The sequence below is a fragment of the Sphaerodactylus townsendi genome, linkage group LG07 (genome assembly GCF_021028975.2).
Source record: "Sphaerodactylus townsendi isolate TG3544 linkage group LG07, MPM_Stown_v2.3, whole genome shotgun sequence".
In the NCBI taxonomy this organism is placed as follows: domain Eukaryota; kingdom Metazoa; phylum Chordata; class Lepidosauria; order Squamata; family Sphaerodactylidae; genus Sphaerodactylus; species Sphaerodactylus townsendi.
Window position 1 is genome coordinate 95,512,811 of NC_059431.1, and position 18,189 is coordinate 95,530,999.

Genomic DNA, 18,189 nt, shown 5'->3' on the forward strand with positions numbered 1-18,189 from the left:
AGCATTAAATTTATGGCTAAAAGTGTAAATTTACAGCTGAAAACAGTCCCTTAGGAAAACATGAGACTGATTACCATTTACAGCATCAAGATAATACCCAGCTGTTTAAATTTCACCCTTCCTCAAATTCCCCCTCTAAAATTTGAGGCATTTTCTTACTCCAGTTGTTCGTAGTAAATGAGAAATCTCCTTTAATTCGTCCTTTGGCCTGATAATTGCCCCATCCTGCTGCTAGAAATCACATTGCTAAAGACTGTCACTGTTCTGATTCTACACTTATTAAGCAACTTTGCACTGTTAGTTTTTTCTGTCTCCCTTCCTTACCCCACCCTTTCCAGATGCAGAGAGTTGGGTCTTGGAACCAAGCTGGATGGTACACAAATATTGCTTTGGCAGCCCTTTGCAAGAAGGGGAAAGGGCTTTTCCCTGACATTTGGCAGCTCTTCTCCCGGCAGATCTCCAGCCCAGGGATCGTGGCCTCCATTTAAATACAGTATAAGTGTCTAATCACCGCTGAATCATGTTCAGTGAGAGCATGTTTGAAAGATTAAAGTAATAAAAGTCTGCAATAAAGGAAGCGTTTAACATGTTGTAAAAACGTACGTCGAATTTACCAGAATATAAAGTGAGGCCCAAGTTTATTTTTTTCCTTCTGTCGGAGACAAAAATGTACTCTCTCTCTGCATTTTGTCATTTTTGCGAATGTAGCCATCTGCTGCAGCTACTTTTTAAACTATCACTTCCTCCCTCCCCCTCCCCCCTTGTCTCCTGCTCAGGTGTATACACTCATACACACACACACACAAACTGGTGGCTGGAGAACAAGATTGGCGGGGGTGGGGGGAGCTCTCCTCCACTAGAGAAAGTTGTCAGGCAATACAAGAGTTTGTTCTTGCCTCTGTGGTTGCTGTCTGTCTGACACTCTGGTGAACAAGTCAGCAAAATGTTAATATGTCGATTCCCCCTCACCCTCCCCTTCTAAGTTTTCTGCTTCCCAAAGGACTTATGTCAGCCTGCCATTGTCTGGCACATAAAGGAAGAATTTAAGATTTCACCCCCACCCACCCTGTAAGGAACCAGCTGCATTTCCCCCCATCAATGGATAAACCAGACCAGGAGTTTTACCTGGATGCAAAGGTTAAGTTGCCTTCCATTTCTGCGTCCCTGTTGCAAGACTTGGGATTTGGGGAGCAAATTCAAGGCCAGACTGCATACGCAGCAAAAAGAAGCCTTCATTGACAAAATTCAGACCCAGTTGTACCAAATCAATCCTATCTGGCTTGCCATGTTTTAAACTGCTGGTAAAAGTGATTTTGTGCGAGCTAGAGAGATAGCAGAACAGACCGATGGTTTGACAGACAGACGGCGAGAACGGGCTGCAATAAAGAGGTCAGGGGTGTGTGTGGAAAATTTGCTTTAACCAACTGGGGAGTAAATACTAAATATTTTATTGGTACATCCCCTCCCCAGCTCTTTAACAGCCTTGTACTTTTCCCGCTGATTCATTCCCTTTCACTATCTCCTGTGTCAATCATTCTAATTTTATTCCTATTCTTATTTTTTTTTCTCCCCCCTTGTCTCCACGCTCAGCAAAAGCGGTTCTTGATATTAAATGGATTCCACGCTCCTTGCCATAAATACACATGGGAATTAAAATCCCATTTGTTTTAGCGACAAGAAATCAGAGGCACCAAATTTTCCCCTTAAGGGTCCCTGAGGGTAGCAGCTCATGAAGCTCCTAAGAGCAGGGCTCTTATGCATTACATAGTTTTGGTTACTCTGTAGATGCCCAGAGGAAATGCATGTGTACATGTCGGGGTGGCATGTGCATGTGTGTGCTTGTTTTTGAGCGACTCTGCATGCTTCCTGTATTTTATAGCATGTGATGTGTTGGCGGGGGGGGCGGGGAGGAAGGGTCTGTGGAATAGAACGCTGCAAGGTCTGAAGAGGCATACATCAGCGGCACATGTGGAGGGGAAAAGCTTTAGAGAGCATGTAATTAACCTCTCACTTTTTCATTCCTGGTTTTAGTGAGGAATGTGAGACAGATTTGCTGCTGAGCTGGGAAGCGGCTGCCTTTTGATATGGAGACGAGGACATGGTAGGCGCTGCCTTTGGAATCAGGTCAGAAAATGGGGCAAGGTAGCAGGATTTGGCTTTGGCACCTAGTGACTTCTTGGGCCCTTGTCTTGAAGATGGGAAGGGGACTTAGTATGTGTCCCAGAACTGCTTCAAGCAAAGCAAGAGTGCCAGGCCTAGGGTGTTAGAGAAAGAAAAGAGACACAGTAGGAGGAGTGAGTGAGAAAACCAGTTGCACAGGAGCGGGCTATGAAGTCTGGCAGTGGAGCATTTCATCTGGGTCCAAGCAGCTACCACCCACTGAGAAGTATGGAGGGAAGCTGCACAGGTGGAGTCTTAAATAGGATGATGGAACTAGAATGGTGGTTTGCAGTTACTCCCCAAAAGATCCTCAACAGGGTTGGGGCTGGAATTAACACTAGAAAGGGGGCTGTGCAGCTTCATCTCCAGGGCCAGCCCACAGAATTTTTGGTTCTAAGGCTTTCCCTGGGGTTACCAACCTCAAAGTGGATCCTGGAGATCTCTTGGAATTACAGCTGATCCCCAGACTACAAAGGCCACCATGTATAGAAAATGGCAGCTTTAGAAGGAGAATTCTATGGCTTCATATCCCCTGCTGAGTTCCCTCAGGTGTGAGGAGGCCGCCTGGCCTTGAATCTCAGTATGCCATGGGAACTAGCTTGGTGGCCAGTCACTCTCCCTCAGCCTCACCTACCTCTCAAAGTTTTCGAGAGGATAGGACAAAGGAATGTCATTGTGTTCTGCTCTGAGTATCAGGGAAGGAAGATGAGATAGTGTACCAGAAGTGCCCTTGAAAAGAGCCCAGTAATCATTCGCTAGCCCTGCTTCTGTGGGAATGATCATTTGCTAGCCCTGCTTCTGTGGAGTCACACTGGAGGTGTTCCAGCACCCCAAGAAGTGTATTGATGTGTTTGCAGCCCTTAATGTCAACCAGATACCACCCACCAGCTTGGGGATAGAGTTGCCTGGCAACTGGGGGAGAGGGTTTGGTTGGGGAGGGGGCAGCATCACAGGACAATTTTTTAAAAATCCACCTCATTTACTTACCAGAAGTACAAGCCATAAAGTAAAGCCACAGAGTTTCTGGTGATTCCTAGAGTTTGCCTTTGTCACTTCCTGTGTGAGCTTCTAGTAAGTACATGAGGTGGGCAACAGGACTTGGGAGGATCTCTCACTTCCATGAAGGCTTGGTAGCCCTACTTGTTTCTCCCAACAGAAGGGACTCTCTAAATTAGTAATGTCCATCTCTCATTGTCTTTTCTTTCTCTCTCTTTGTCTCTTTCTCTCTCCTCCGTGTCTCCACCCAGTACTGTGATGCTCCCATTGGTCTCCTGCTTCCGTTTGCTGCAGATGTGGCCCTTCCTACTTCTCGCTTCAGTGGTCCCCCCGTACAGCGCCTGGTCTCTTCGTCCTCAGGGTCTTTTGGCAACTCGACTGCTCTGCAACCATCACAGCCCCTCCACCCCCAGATCTGTTTGCCTCTGGGGCAAAACTCTGCCCCCAGAGAGAGGCTCTCGCACCCCCTCACTACACCAGAGGTCCATGATTCCAAAAGGGGCCGAACGACGCGGTGCAGCACGGATAAGGCGTCAGGCCCAGGGAAGCCGGCCTGCCACACCCTCTGGATTGGAGGATGGCCTGTCCTCTTCACAGTATCCGTGGGCCATAGTATGGGGTCCCACAATATCAGTTGAGGATGGAGGGGATTCCAACTCAGCCAACCCAGGACTCCTGCCATTGGGTTACACCTTTGTTTCATCCAGCGGGATGGCGACGGCGCAACCAAATTCACACTCACTTCTGCAGAACAAAGAGCTTAATTTGCGTCAGACACCGGCCACGCTTCGGCCCTTCCTCTTTGGGGCCCGAGGAGAAGGTAGCCCACTTTTCTCTTTGTATCTTGCCAACATTTTTTTCTGGGTCCCTTTTAACAGCTCAAGTAACAAACCAGAATCTGACGAGTGAAGGTTTTTTGGGGGGATACTGCTGCTGGATGCCCCACCTACTGGATTTTGGAGGATGCATGACTCCTGCCTGGAAAATAAATATTGGCATCCTTAGAGGACGCCTCTGGCTTTATCCTGTCCCCTCCAAAGATGGCCATGTTCCAGGGCCAGTTGTGTGGCCTAACCACACAGCGAGGAGGCACTGAGAGTGCATCTCACTGTTCAGCATCAATGGCAAAGGCATGGCAATAGGTGTCCCCGTTGGGCCTGTCCAACCTTATGGTGTTGCCACAGGTATTGGCATCAAACCAGCTGGCAGCAAAAGGCGAGGGGGTACCAAGCATGAGGTGATAAAATGATGGGAACTGAACTTGGGGCCATTCTCACCGCCTTTCTTTTGTCCCTTCCAGGGGTGGATCCTCAGCTGTATGTCACTGTTACTATCTCTGTCATTATTGTCTTCGTTGCCATGGCGATAATACTCAAATTCTGGTGAGTAGATTTGAGGAAGGCCTTGCTTTACCTTGAACATTAAAAGAGGCTCTGTGGAGGTGGAGAGTTAGCCCTGGGGCCTATCATATTTGAAGGCCCTCTTTTCATGCTGGAATATGGGTCCTAAGTAGATGATCATGCAAACTTGATGCAAACATTTATTAGTGTGGGTCGGAGGGGGGGGGTTAGACAAAGTGCACTGAGATTTGTTAACCTTCCAGCAAACAAACAAACAAAGTTGGTTGTTACCAGCATTTTCGCTGGTTACCAGCATTTTATGCTATTTTACTGGTAAAAATTAAATGCACAGCATCATTTTCTGTCCATGTACGTGCTTGAACTGTATAGGTAACACAGACAACTAGAGCATATAATTTAGCTAAACCCAAGCATACCATTTCACATCTTCCTCTTAAGTTTTCCCCAGGTGTGCCCCTGAATCAGGTCATAGAAGAGCTCTATTCTTCCCAGACATATCCAGTCCTGATTTAGATTGAGACCACAGCTTGCAAAGAAAGGTACTTAGATCTCCCCCAAACCCCAATTTTTCCAATCTGAAAGAGCCTCAGGAACCTGTTATTTGTTTCATTGGAGAAAATTGCCTATAGCCACTACATTTATCCCTTCCACATCACCGGGTTTAGGGACACAGCGCCCCCCATGATCTGGAAATCTGCATACATTCTTTTGGCCCTCCCTCTGTACCAGAGAATAAGTCTGATTTTTTTCTTTTCTTTTGTAACTTATTGATATTATACAATACTATACATGTATTTTATGCATTTCTGAGTTTCTAAACATTTTCTGTTTCATCTGCTGGCCTTCCCATGTTGTCTGCAGCTTCCACAAAATGCCCCCCAATTCCCTCTTAATTTCTTATGTGACCTCATGAGGTATCAAAACCGCAATGGGGAAAGTCGTGATGGGGAGGGGCTAACTGTATTTGTCTGTCCCCCCGTGGAGGAAAATAGATTCTCGGGGAGATATTTCAGGTCAGGAAAATGGTGCCGGGAAGGTCTCAATCAATCATTTATTATAGTCATAGACCAGCAGAATAAAATGTACATGAACAGAAGTGCTTTCAAGAACATAAAGGGAGAGGGTAATCTTCTTTTTCCCTCATGATAGTGTGGTGAGACCCAGTGTGGTATAGTGGTTAATTTGTTGGACTAAGATCTGGGACACTCGGGTTCAAATCCCCATTCTACTGTGGAGGCTTGCTAGGTGACCTTGGGCCAGTTTTTCTCTCTCAGTTCAGCCTAACCTACCTTACAGGGCTACTGTGAAGAAAAAATAGAGGGGGAAAACAATGTAAGCCACTCCGGGCCTCAAATGAATAAAAATAATGTTCCGATCTCAATTGGTCTCCCGCAGCTTTAGTTTTCCTCAGGGCCATGCAGGGAATAAAAAAATGGGGTGGGTGGATGTTGGGTAGTGGTGGTGGTGGTCCCTAATCCTTCAACCCACTTCTGAAAATAAATAAAAAGAGTGTGTGTGTGTGTGTGTGTGTGTGTGTGTTAACCTGTTATCCTGCTACTGAAAATCTGCTCTCTGCTTCATTGTTAAAATTCAGAATGTTAAAAAAAGGTTTTTAAATAATGTACTGTTTCTCTTTTTAAATGCTGACAACAAAGCTGGGAGGTTGGTTTCAGATTGCAAAACTTAAGTAGCATGTGAAGGTTTAAACATCTTATCCTTTCCCTGCATAGCCCTGAGGAAAATTGAGGCTCCTCAAGGCTGAAATATGCATTTAATGGAATTCAGTAAGCAGCATGGTCTTCATTCCAGTGCGTAAGGGCTGTCCTAGAGCCTTAATGTAACCCGCACCCAATTTTCTTTGAGTGTTGTATCTACAGCAGTCATAATCAAGAAGCACAGGTTATGCTGGGGAAAGTAGAATCCTTTCAGCAAAGATGATAGCCTTTCCCATGCTTTTAATTTTTCCCCTCAAAGGATAAACATGGCTTTGTGATAAAGAAAGGGATGATAATAGCCGCTGAAGAAAGGGCACCTGCTACTGGTTACAGTCTTGTTGGGCAATACTAGATACTTCTGGTTTTAGGATTTAAAGGGCAAGACTCAGAAGGTCTCATAAAGACTGTACGCTTTTGTGATGAAGCAGGAAAACACTCTGTCTCTAATATTAAAAAAGTAAAATATACATTTTCAAAGGTCACAAAATGGCACAAGCATAGGTTGCTGTTATTTATTGCAAATTATTCATGAATGCTTTTCCCCTCAGCGTATGCGAGGGCTGGAAAATCAAATAAAAACAATGCGAAACATAAAACCTACAATCCAGAGACAGCAAGGAAAATAGATTATCACTCTGTGCCGTAAATAATAATAAGAAAACAAGTCCCTGAGAAAGCTCTGTTAGGCAACCAGGGTTTGACTAAATGGCAACAGGAATACCAATATGTTATTTTATTTTAATTTTTTAGCGTTCTTTCTCTTTTACAGGGACCCAAAATAGTTTCCATCGTTTTCTTCTCCACTTTATCTACATAAGAACCCTATGAAGTAGGCTGAGAGTGTATGACTGGCCCAAGGCCACCTAATGGCCTTGTATGGCAGAACGGGGACTCTCAGTGGGTGAATCCCCACTGGGAAAATAAACCTTGTTCCCGCTGGTTCCACAAAATACAACACCTTTTCATCCTGATCTCTGCTTCCCCACCACAGCGTGTGTCTGTTGAGGGGGTCAAAGTTAATCCCAGGATCAAAAACTGTAACTATTTCCACGAATCTGTGATCTGCTCTGCGACTTTTTCTGATTGACTGTTGTGTTGGGGCAGGATCGTGACCCCACAGCCCCTCCTCTCTGCTTGAGGAAGTTTTTTTTTTTTTTTAATTCCGGCTATGCAGCTTCATAGGAACATGGGATGTTCTGTTTTTTTAAACTTTTTGGCTGTGCAGCTTTGTTGGCACGCACACTCAGCGCTAGCTCTCCTCCTCTTTGCAGGTTCATGCCTACAAAGCCATGACCAGCACACACACAAAAAACCCTTTGCTCACTCTGTCCCCAGCCCACTGTGTTCTGATTGGTGTGTGCCCCCTAGGGAGGGAAAAATAAACCGTATTGGTTTTCTGCTGCCTCCACTTCATTTGTTGTCTGTTTATATAGATACTAGTTTGTGTGTTGTTTTTTTAATGGTTTGATGTTCTTTAACTTTTTTTTGTATGTGTGTTTTTATATCAATACAAAGTAATGAAAATATGTATAAGAAAGAAAATGCTGTTTCCCTGCAACAGGCATATTACCTTGATGAAAAAATTCTGGATTCCCTTGAAAGAGCTACATAGTGAACGCACATGAGACAGTATTCTGGAAGTGCCCTGCCTATCCTGAGAGTTACCCCCTCCCTCTTGCTGTTCCCCTACAGCTGGGACCGAAACCAGAAGCGGCGACGTCACTCGAGCCAACAGAGTGGGCCACAGCACCAGGGTAGCCAGCAACCGCTGACAGATCTGTCACCCACCGCAGTAAGCATCCTGGGGTCCTACGGGGACTCGCAGACTCCCCCACCGGAGATGACTGAGACCGGGCAGGTCCTAGAGGGTCTGGACAAGCTAGAGGGGATTGGGAAGACCAGTGCCTTCCAGCTCAACAGGTAGGTGACAGAAATATGTAACTGGACAAAGGAACACCTCAGCGTGGGGGAAGGGGAAGGTGTTGAATGACAGCCCAGTGGAAGTGGAGAGGAGATTTCAGCAGCCTAACCGGTTTGCAATCATAGCTGCTTCGTAACGGAAACTGACTGCAGCTTGCAGTCCTGGATTTCTGACTGCTGTCTGTTTAAGGGCAAGGAACCTGGAGGTGATGGTGCTTCCGTTGTGGGAACATCACCTTTCCCCAACTTTAAATAACTTGTGTTGGTTTTGTAGCTGCTGACATGGACAGCACAAGATAGCCTCATGTCATGTGATATCATGAAGCTAAGCAGCGTCGACCCTGGTAGGTATGTGGACCTCCAAGGAATAGCAGGGTCGCTACGCAGAGTCAAGCAATGGCAATCCACCTGCTTATTGTTAAAGGCTTTCACAACTGGAATTAACTGGTTATTGTGGGTTTTCCAGGCTATGTGGCTGTGTTCTGGTAGTTTTAGCTCCTAACTTTTTCCCCGCATCTATGGTTGCCATCTTCAGAGACATAAGGTAGTAAACTATTGGCAACACAGGCGGGATAATATGCAGTTGAAAAAGCCTGCGTTCAAAACACACGGTGTTTAAAGTAAACTGCAAATCATAAAATCCCCATGTAGGGTTGTAATACACTAAGGAAGAAAGTCACATGTACGCAGGCTTTTTCAACTGCAGGTTATTCTGGGTGTGATAATTTTGTCATTTGCCAAAGAGGCGATTGTTATTTTGTATTAAACTCTTAATTAAGTTTAATCCTGATCAGCTTTATCACAGTTGTAATCGTAATTGGATCCTCGGAGGTGTATCACGGTAAGATGTGTCAGAAATACACCTTACTGTGATTTGCTTGCAAAGATGCTAGCCATAGATGTGGGCAAAACGTTAGGGGCTAAAACTGCCAGACCATGGCCACACAGCCCAAAAAACCTACAACAGTCAGCAAACCACTGTTTGTTGGTTGCTTTGAAAATGCTGTGAGGTAGCCATAAGTTGGCTGTGACTTGACTTCACCTTACACCTGCACATACATTTTGTAGCTAGGAAAACGTACTTCTCCACCCAGTGAATTCTGCGGTTATTTTCATCATGGCTTCATGGGATGTCTGTTTGTCAAAGCAACTTGCTGGATTTTGGATGACGTGCCAGGTAAGGAGAGCAACCACATTGCTTGGCCTGGGATTTTGGACTTGTGGTTTTTGATTCTTTAGAGGTGGTGAAATCCCCCAAAGTGTTGGAGCCCAGCCAAGGGATACTTCCACGTCTCCAGAAGCAAAGGAGGCTGAGATCTTATGTTTGTGAATGTGAACTCCACTCCAGCCACACTTAAGCTGGAAGCGTGTCTTCATTCAAGGGCATTAGTACAAGAATAAGGCAATCAATGGACAGCCCAATCCAGAGGGGGTGAACCGGCCTCAGAGATATGTCATGTTATTTGTGGCTTATGTCTGTTATCCCCCCATGGACGATTCGTGGAGGGCTTTCAGTTTTTTTGTTTTTGGGAGAGGGCGGGGTAGCACTGTGCCTGCCCACTAGCCCACTCTGGATTGGGATGTAAAACAAGCAAATCCAGTAGGAAACGGCAACCGAGGGCAGGGGGGGGGGGGGAAATAAGCCTTAATGTAAAGGTAGTGTGCTTGACATGCAGAAGGTTCGATGTTCAATCCCTGGCATCTCGTTGAAAGGATAAGTTGGACCCTTGGCAAAGGCAGGTTCACTTAGGGAGGGAGCATGGCTTAGTGGTAAAGTGTTCGCCTGACATGCAGAAGGTTCCAGGTTCAATCCCAGGTATCTCCAATTAGAAAGAGGGTTTAACTCAGGTAAAGGCAGGGTCATTCAGGGAGGGGCCATGGCTTAGTAGCAGATCCTTTGCCTGGCACACAGAAGGTCCCAGGGTCAATCCCTGGGACCTACAGTTTTAAAAAATCAGCTGGTAGATGTGGAAAACCTTGGAGACGCCAAAGAGCCACTGCCACTCTGAATAGACAGCACTGATCTTAAGGGATCAAGGGTCTGATTCAATAGAAGCCAGCTTCATGTGTGTGTCAAAAACAAATTGGAAAGCTAAATATCATGAAATGAGAGTGGTGGCTTTGGTAGGGAGAATCCAGCGGTCTTCTTTAATTAAATTCTTCCCTTCCTGTTTAAAGGCAACGGGCATGCTCCCATACTACTATGGTACAGCAGGGGATCTCTCAACCCCTAGGGATTCAAATATAATAAGAAAGATTAAAAATGCACAAAGGTGGAAGAGAAATGTTGTTTCTCCTCAATATTCACATCCCAGCAAAGTCCCGACTGGTGGCTATGATGCACAACCCACCTGATTGCAGGTGGTGGTCCCAGGATCCAGAGCGGTGTTATCTGCGTGAATATTGGCATTACCACAATTACATGGTAATATCAAGAGCCACTGATGCCAGGGAAATGTGATGTTCTTGCAACTGCAGGGTCACCTCTGAAGGTGTCTGGATGCATGTGTCAACAGGACAGCTGCAACACTGAAAACTCAGGCAGTGAGTGTTAGCCTGTTTTAATCATGGATGAATCAAGTCAGGCTGCAGTCCTGTCTAGAGTTAGTCCACTCATATTCCTTTGGTTTCCTGAGTATTTAAGCAACCTCAGTTGCTTGTAGGATTGCAGCTCTGACCGATTTACTTATTCGGGAGGAAGCAAGTCTTAATTGGCCGAGCCATGAGCTTTGGGAATGTTCCTGATGTATGCCTTGAGACAATTTTTTGTTCTGCTCTGATAAGGCACTTGGAAAGCAGAAAATATTGAAATCGCCCATGTTTTATGGATGACTTGCCCTTTTCCCTTCTAGTGTTTGAAGTTTCTTCAGTGCTTCAAAAATCCAGCTGTATTGACGTGTTGATAATCCATGTGTGTATTTAAATGTAATTACTCGTTCAAGGGCAGACCATCAGAAAACTACCTTTTTTAAATTAATGGACAGCTCCCTTAATAGTGGAAAGGGTTCTTTGGTTTGGAAGCTACAGGGGTGGATCTAACAATCCTCCAAGGAGTCTTCATTTAGCCTAAGGGGTCTTCCGCCTATTTACCATAAGTGGCTCTTTCTCCAACAAAAGAATCCTAGAATCATAGAGTTAGAAAAGATCTCTGGAGTCATCTAGTCCAAACCCCTGCACAGTGCAGTAAGGTCAAAATTACTTTGCCCCACACACCCCAGAAGATGGCAAAAACCTCTTCAGGATCCTTGGTCAATCTGGCCTGGAGGAAAATTGCTTCCTGCCCGCAAAGTGGCAATTGGCATTACCTTGGGCCACAAGAACCGAGCAGTGGCCGATTCCCCATGGTCAATTCATCGTATGATACTCTCGCAAAATATCAAGGATTCAGGAAGAACTCCCCACTGCCTGATTCATCCTGGTTCTGGCGCTCATTCTCCCCCTTATCCCGCGTCTTTGCCGAACCTGCTTGAAAGTACTACTTTTTTAAAAAAACATGTCTTCGATCCAGTTTGGAGGGGAGGATCGGGGGTCTAATCTTGGTTCAAATTTCCCGCCATGGAGCATGATGCAAATGCCTTACAACCAATCAGTGCGCTTGGTGCTGTTCTCGCGAGAGCACGATAACCAACCAGAAACTTGGGTGGGGGAGACATTCTGATGTCGTAACATGAGCACATTTTTGCAGGAGAAAAAAAAAGGTCCCACCTCAACACGGCACAATAGCCAATCAGGGTTGACCCGCCAAGTCGATCGCATGGTAGTAGGGATTGTTACATTTCTTGAATCCAAGATAGGCCTAGATGTCTTCACTGGAAACATGCTGTAGTGGGGAGGTTAAAACCTTAATGAAAAGGTGCAGTTTATTTTCAAACTTGGTTTGATCTAGATTGAATTTCCCGGTGGGGATTCAGCCAGTGACTCATCCTTTCCTTCTCTGCCTCTTATAAGCTCACAGAATCAGCATTGCTATCTGATGGCCTTCTAGCCTCTGCTTAGAAACCTCCAAAGGAGAGCCGACCACCTCCTGAGGAAGCCCGTTCAACTGAGGAACTGCTTAACAGTCAAGAAGTTCTTCCTAATGTTTAGACAAAAATTATTTTGATTTAATTTTAACCCACTGGTTCTGGTCCAACCTTCTGGGGTGATAGAAAACAACTCTGCACTGTCCTCTATGTGACAGCTCTTTCACTTGAAGATGGTTGTCATACCACCTCAATCTCCTCTCCAGGCTAAACATCCTGAGCTCCTTCAGCCTTTCCTCATAGGACTTGGTCTTCCTCTTTTGAATTAGAGGAAGTCTCCTTAGGTTGGAGGAAGGCTTCAAACTTGAGCCAGAAAAAAAGTGGAGTATACATATTTTAATAAATAAAGCAATAAACATTGCTAATGGGAGTGGTATTATAAGGATAGGATCCACCTCAATCCAGCCAACTCACAACAACCACAGCAGGGGGCTTTCAAGGCAAGTGAGAAGCAGAGGTGGTTTGCCATTGCCTTCCTCTGCAGAGTTTTCGTTGGTGCTCTCCCTTTCAAATACTGACCCTGCTCAGCTTCAGAGATCCAACAAGGTCGGGGCTGTTGCCTTCCCTTCCTCTAGGCTGCATATCCAATGTCAAAAGTCCTCAGAATGCAGGGCTATTTTTCACATCTCTTTCTCTTTTTCCCCCCACTCCTTGATTTCCTTCTTTCCCAGGATCCCACTTGTGAACCTGTAGAGGCACTGGAAGCAGCGGGTCCGGCTCCTTCGCAGGCTGACCCAGCGCTGAGTTTGCAGGGGTGACCCCCAACGCCGACAGCACTGTCTTTGCCCCCGTCATCCTGTGAGCGTGGTACTACCACCCCTGACACAGCAGAAGTATTGTAGATCCCTTTGTGTCTTGACTTTCCATCGCCATCGCAGATCCAGCCAAGCCAAACCAAAGTTGTGGTTGGGCACCTGCCAGGCTGGGCTTCACAGCGGTCCCTGGCTATAGGGGAAAGGTCCGGGGACAGCCTCGGGCCGCAGTCCAGGGGGTAGAACAAGGTGAAAAGAGATGCTAGGGTGGTAAGAGTGTACATTTCTCCCTAAGCATCTCCGCGCACATGCCCGCGCACACACACACACACGTGCACTTTGATCTTTGTGAACAAGCATGCTTGATCCTGGGAGAAAGAGGCAGGTGGCTCTGTGTCTCTCGGTTCATCCCACCCCTTCCTGCATCACGTGGTTTGAAGCGTCTTCCAAAGGGTATCCTGTTTTCCTGGGTGACAAAGGCCCTTTTGCATGGTATGGATGGACCATATTTGGTACAAACATAGGAACAAAGGAGATTTAAGTACCTGCTGCTCTGGTCAACCGGCACATTTCATCAGTTCTCACCCCAACTTCCATAGTGCCTGTTTTTTGCCCATCACCCGTCAGGTTCATCTTACCTCTTCAAACCCTAGCAGAGCTGCATGTTTCCATCCATTCCTCTCACCTGCTCCCCCCCCCCCCCCCGGTTGCGTGGCATCTTTTTCTCCACTTTTGCCTGCATTTCCTATTCTCTCCACCACCACCACCACCACCAATAATGTACTGCTTCTTATCCAAATGTCGTTTTGGGGTTGAACCTTGGTCAGTCTCTATTCAAAAGAAAGCTTAATTCAAATAAGCAGGATTAAACCTTTAAAACGAAGGTAAATAGAACATAAGGTAAATAGAAGGCAAAAGAAATGTGGTATTGATACTTATTTCAATGGTACATGTTACTTGGGGTTTCTTGCTATAACTACTTGTGCCATATTTAAAACTGCTGTCCTCTCCTTATCAATTCAAAGTATTTGGGATCCACGGTGACCTTGATCCAGAGAAAGTTTGATTGCATTTAAGTAGCAATTGCTAAATTATCCTGTTTAGAAACAAGACTTTCGACATAAGGCAGAGCATTTGGACTATGGACAGTGGGACTGAGACCTTCATAGGTTTTCAGGGTCATGGCATAGAAATTCCTCTTTTGCTATTTTGGGACCATTTCCCTTGGATAAACCCGGAAGACTATAACCTTATTTTTTTGGATGTAACTTTGAGAACCTTTCTTTCTCCCCAGCATGCAGTTTTTTTATACCTCTGCCAGACGTTGAATAGATCTATACCAAAGTGCTGAGACTTTGTTTTGTTTTAATTTCAGGAAGCTTGGATAAAATTGCTCCCGCTTCTATGCAATTTGGAGCATCTTTTCTTTTTTAATAAAAAAGGTCTTAAGGGGGAGTTTTGGCCTTAGCTAAGCTGGATTGATGAAACTTTGATCAAAAGACTCCAAACCTTGGAGAAGGGGGCCATATGAAACAGGAGGAAATAGGACGGCAAAAGCAACTGACTGGTGGAGGCATCTTGCTGTCAGGTGCACAGTGGGATCTTTCTCACTGTAAAGTGGAACAGTGTGTTTCCTAATGTCAGAGAAATGGAGTGGACTGAAGGTTTTGTCCCCCAGGTATGTTCCCTGTGGGCCACCATTGTAGATTGGCCATTGACAGCTGAACCAAGCAGTTCCCACCAGTAATGGCAGCACTGCATGGTCTGTTCAACTCGGACCTGAGCCAGTCTTACTCCCATTATCATTGTTGCCCTGGCCCAGGACTGAGCCAATTGAGCCTTGTGGCACTGCCTGCACTGCACGGTCCATTTGGCTCATCTCACTCCAGGACTTATCTAACACCTCCAAAACCCCCACCCTCCCCTGGAGAGGAGAAAGCCTCTAAGGAGAGATTCAGGACTGGCTTACAGATGCTAATTCAGAATGTAGGAATTGTCTTGCTGGGTTGGATGAAGCTTAATTCTAGCACTCTGTTTCTAAAGCTAGCCCGCCGGATGCCTCCCAAATCTCACGAGGAGGGTATGAACATGATGGCTGTCCCCTGTTGCTTTGCCACCATCAGGTGTTCAGAAGTATAGATTGCACCTGTTTGTGGAGGTTCTATGTAGCTGTCCTAGCTAATAAATCTATTATCTGTGTCTAAACTTATATATTAAATGTCATCCTGTGACATGTTTTTTGGTTGCAAATTCCACAAGGGTTATGCAATCAGAAGTTTAGTTCAACCATACTGGGCCCATACCTGGACTATGTTACTTTTCTTAATGGTAAGAATAGCTTCCTCTCCCCACCTTTTGAGCCAGGACTGCTTCTGTCACAGGTATTATTGTGGAGAAAGATTAATACCTGTGTTGGGAAAACGATATCAAGAATGGAAGTCGATGGCTTCTGACCTGGTATAATGGGAACAAAATTGCCACTCAAAGCTGTCATCCTCCACACAATTTTCCTCTGCAGTCTGTTTCCCCACCTCCATGTTTTTGCCAAATGCTGCTTGTTTCTTAGAATTTCATTCAGTCAATATACTGAGGATTCCAATGCATACGGTTTTCCTGGCCGCAGACAAGGAGCCCATTCCACTCCTATGGACTTTTCAGGATCTTGCTTGAAACCCGAGAGATCCTGCAGGACTCCCACATTTTAGGGGAGGGAAAAACCTGCAGATGAATTAATATTTTACTGTTGGTTTCCGCACAGGGCAAATAAAATGGGCGTAGGACCCAATACAAACTGTATTTTTGGGCGGGGGGGGGGGGGACTTCACATAAGTCCCGTCCCCAAAACAAGTCTGGCTTGTTTTTTCCCCCCTCAACCTGGGATTTTTGAAACTGGCTAAACCAGCAAAATATATATATATATATATATATATATATATAAATCCCATGTTGGAGCCACTCCCATGCAAACAGCCCAGCAGGAGGCGCTTTATTTCCCTTCCTTGCATCGCACTGTCCACAGTCAGGGAGATCCGCCTGCCATTGCAGGGAGGCCCCTTTTTCTTTGCTTTTTAAAATTTTTTGCATGTTTCACATCTGTAGCTACGCAGGTGCAGCCAATTGTATTTCAGGACAGTTGGCATGGCTGCGGTGGTTTATTTCTGCATGCCTGCACAGCTGCACATGTGTTACAGGAGATTTTTAAAAAGGAGCAAAGAGGCTTTTCTTTGTGAAGGTATGAGCTAGATTAAAATAGGTTTTATTTTTCTCCAACCTAAATGTGAAAGCCTTGTGATGGTTGTAGTTACCAGCTGGTGGCAAGAGATCTGTCACCCCCAACTCTAGCGTCCATTGATGTTCCATTAGGTCTTGAGAGGAAAAATGAAGTTTTACAAAAATCGGCAGTTCACAGCAGTGTCACATTGCTTCCGGGGGAAACCTGGAAGTGGCATCCTGCCACTCTAGGAGTTACCAAAAACTCTATGGTAAAACCACCGTTACTGGTGATTTTTACAATGGTGTGATATCCTCAGGTTTTCCCTGGAAATGATGTAACCCTAATGCGCCCATGTCCCCCCTCTCAGATTCAGGCCTGATGCCAGCCATTAGCTGGCGATCTTAGATGCCATAAATTCTGCTTGGAACAAGCAGTGTCATGTTGCCATGCCTTCCTGATTTCCATGCTTTCATGTGGGGGCAGTGAAAGAAAGTGATGCAAAGTCTGGGATAAATGAGAAGATTATGCTACTTCATTCCAGTGGGATTCAAAGTGGGGGTTCTCAGATTCTAGTCCAGGGGTAGGGAACCTGCGGCTCTCCAGATGTTCAGGAACTACAATTCCCATCAGCCCCTACCAGCATGGCCAATTGGCCATGCTGACAGAGGCTGATGGGAATTGTAGTTCCTGAACATCTGGAGAGCCGCAGGTTCCCTACCCCTGTTCTAGTCTAACACGTTATTCACTATAACTCACTGCTTTTCGATGTCAGTGGCATCCATCTACCTTTACTATCGAATTGTGCAACATTACTGTCATCATCATCATCATTAAATTTTGTTTAATATCACCTTCCCCCAACCCTGCCTTCTCTAGGCTCCACTCCCAAATCTCCAGGAATTTCCTAACCTGATGTTGGCAACCTCAGCAGAAATCCTTTTGCTTCTCACACCACTCGAATTGCCCCCTGACCTTTCTCATAAAATGAACAAGGCACTGCTTCTGTTAAATGCATAGTTACAAGGGGGCTGGGTTCCTAAAGTTCCCATTGAAATTTTTACAAAAACTTCAAAGCGATTGCTTTGGGGTCATTCTGTCTTAACTTAGGAAATCAGGAGAGAGGAATGTAAGACAGACCATGCTAACTTGCACAGCGAATTGATATGAACCAAAAAAATGTAGAAAGGGCAGGGCTGAAGAGACTGTCGAATGTTTGTGTTTCTGTCTGCCTAGCTAGATGTTGAGCTGCTTTGTCTGAACGTGCATGTAGAATTCTTGTCTGAAATGTGCATGGGAATTCTTCTGCACAGCGTGTTATTGTCTTAGTTTTCAAGTTGGGCATGGGGAGAAAGTTATTTGCACGCCAGTCAAAACTGTGTGAAACCAGGAGCTCTTCGGGTCCGTTTAGTTCAAATGGCCTCCACTTCTCATTAAGTAGCGCAGGGCCAGTTCTGCCAGGAATTTCTCCTACGCAAGCCTCATTCAAATTACTAGGCTTTGCATAAGAGCATAGTGGCACCAATATTCAGTCAGTACTCTGCAACCAGTGTGGTATAGTGGATAGACTGGGAGACTCAGAACTCTGGGCAACCCAGGTTTGAATCCCCTCTTCTGCTGTGGAAGCTGAGTGAACTTGGGTGTGTGATGGACTCTCAGCCTGGCTGTCCTCACAGTGTTGCTGTGAGAAAATTGAGGAGAAGAAAATGCTGTTCTAGAAGAAGAGAAGGACGAAGAAAAAGTTTGGATTTATTCTCTGCTTTTATCAGTGATAAAAAGTCTCAAAGTGGCTTCCAGACTCCTTCCCTTCCTCCTCCCAAAGCAGACACCTTGTGAGGCACATGGGGCTGAGAGAGTTCAGAGAGGACCCAAGGTCACCCAACAGGCTTCACGTGAAAGAGCAGAAAAACAATTCCAGTTCACCAGATTAGAGTCCACCTCTCTTAACCGGTACGCCACACTGGCTTTGAGTTGCAACTGGAGAGAAAAGTGAGATATAAATAAATGCAAATACATCATCTTGTAAAAGCATCCCTTCTATCAGGTACCTTA

The 18,189-nt window shown here is 45.5% G+C and overlaps 1 protein-coding gene across 2 annotated transcripts in view; it reads left to right on the top strand.

The window, feature by feature from the left end:
- Window positions 1-15,163, top strand: part of LOC125437211 (PILR alpha associated neural protein) — a 32,897-nt gene extending 17,734 nt beyond the window's left edge. Inside the window, exons 2-6 of one of the 2 annotated variants that reach the window (XM_048504647.1) lie at window positions 2,032-2,101; window positions 3,408-3,976; window positions 4,457-4,538; window positions 7,925-8,152; window positions 12,846-15,163. In XM_048504647.1, the coding sequence (XP_048360604.1) occupies window positions 2,085-2,101; window positions 3,408-3,976; window positions 4,457-4,538; window positions 7,925-8,152; window positions 12,846-12,867 (918 nt within the window). In that variant the 5' untranslated portion in view covers window positions 2,032-2,084 and the 3' untranslated portion in view covers window positions 12,868-15,163. Of the gene's footprint in view, window positions 1-2,029; window positions 2,125-3,407; window positions 3,977-4,456; window positions 4,539-7,924; window positions 8,153-12,845 lie in introns of those variants that run through there. The other variant, XM_048504646.1, reaches the window with a different exon arrangement.
- Window positions 15,164-18,189: the final 3,026 nt, after the last annotated feature.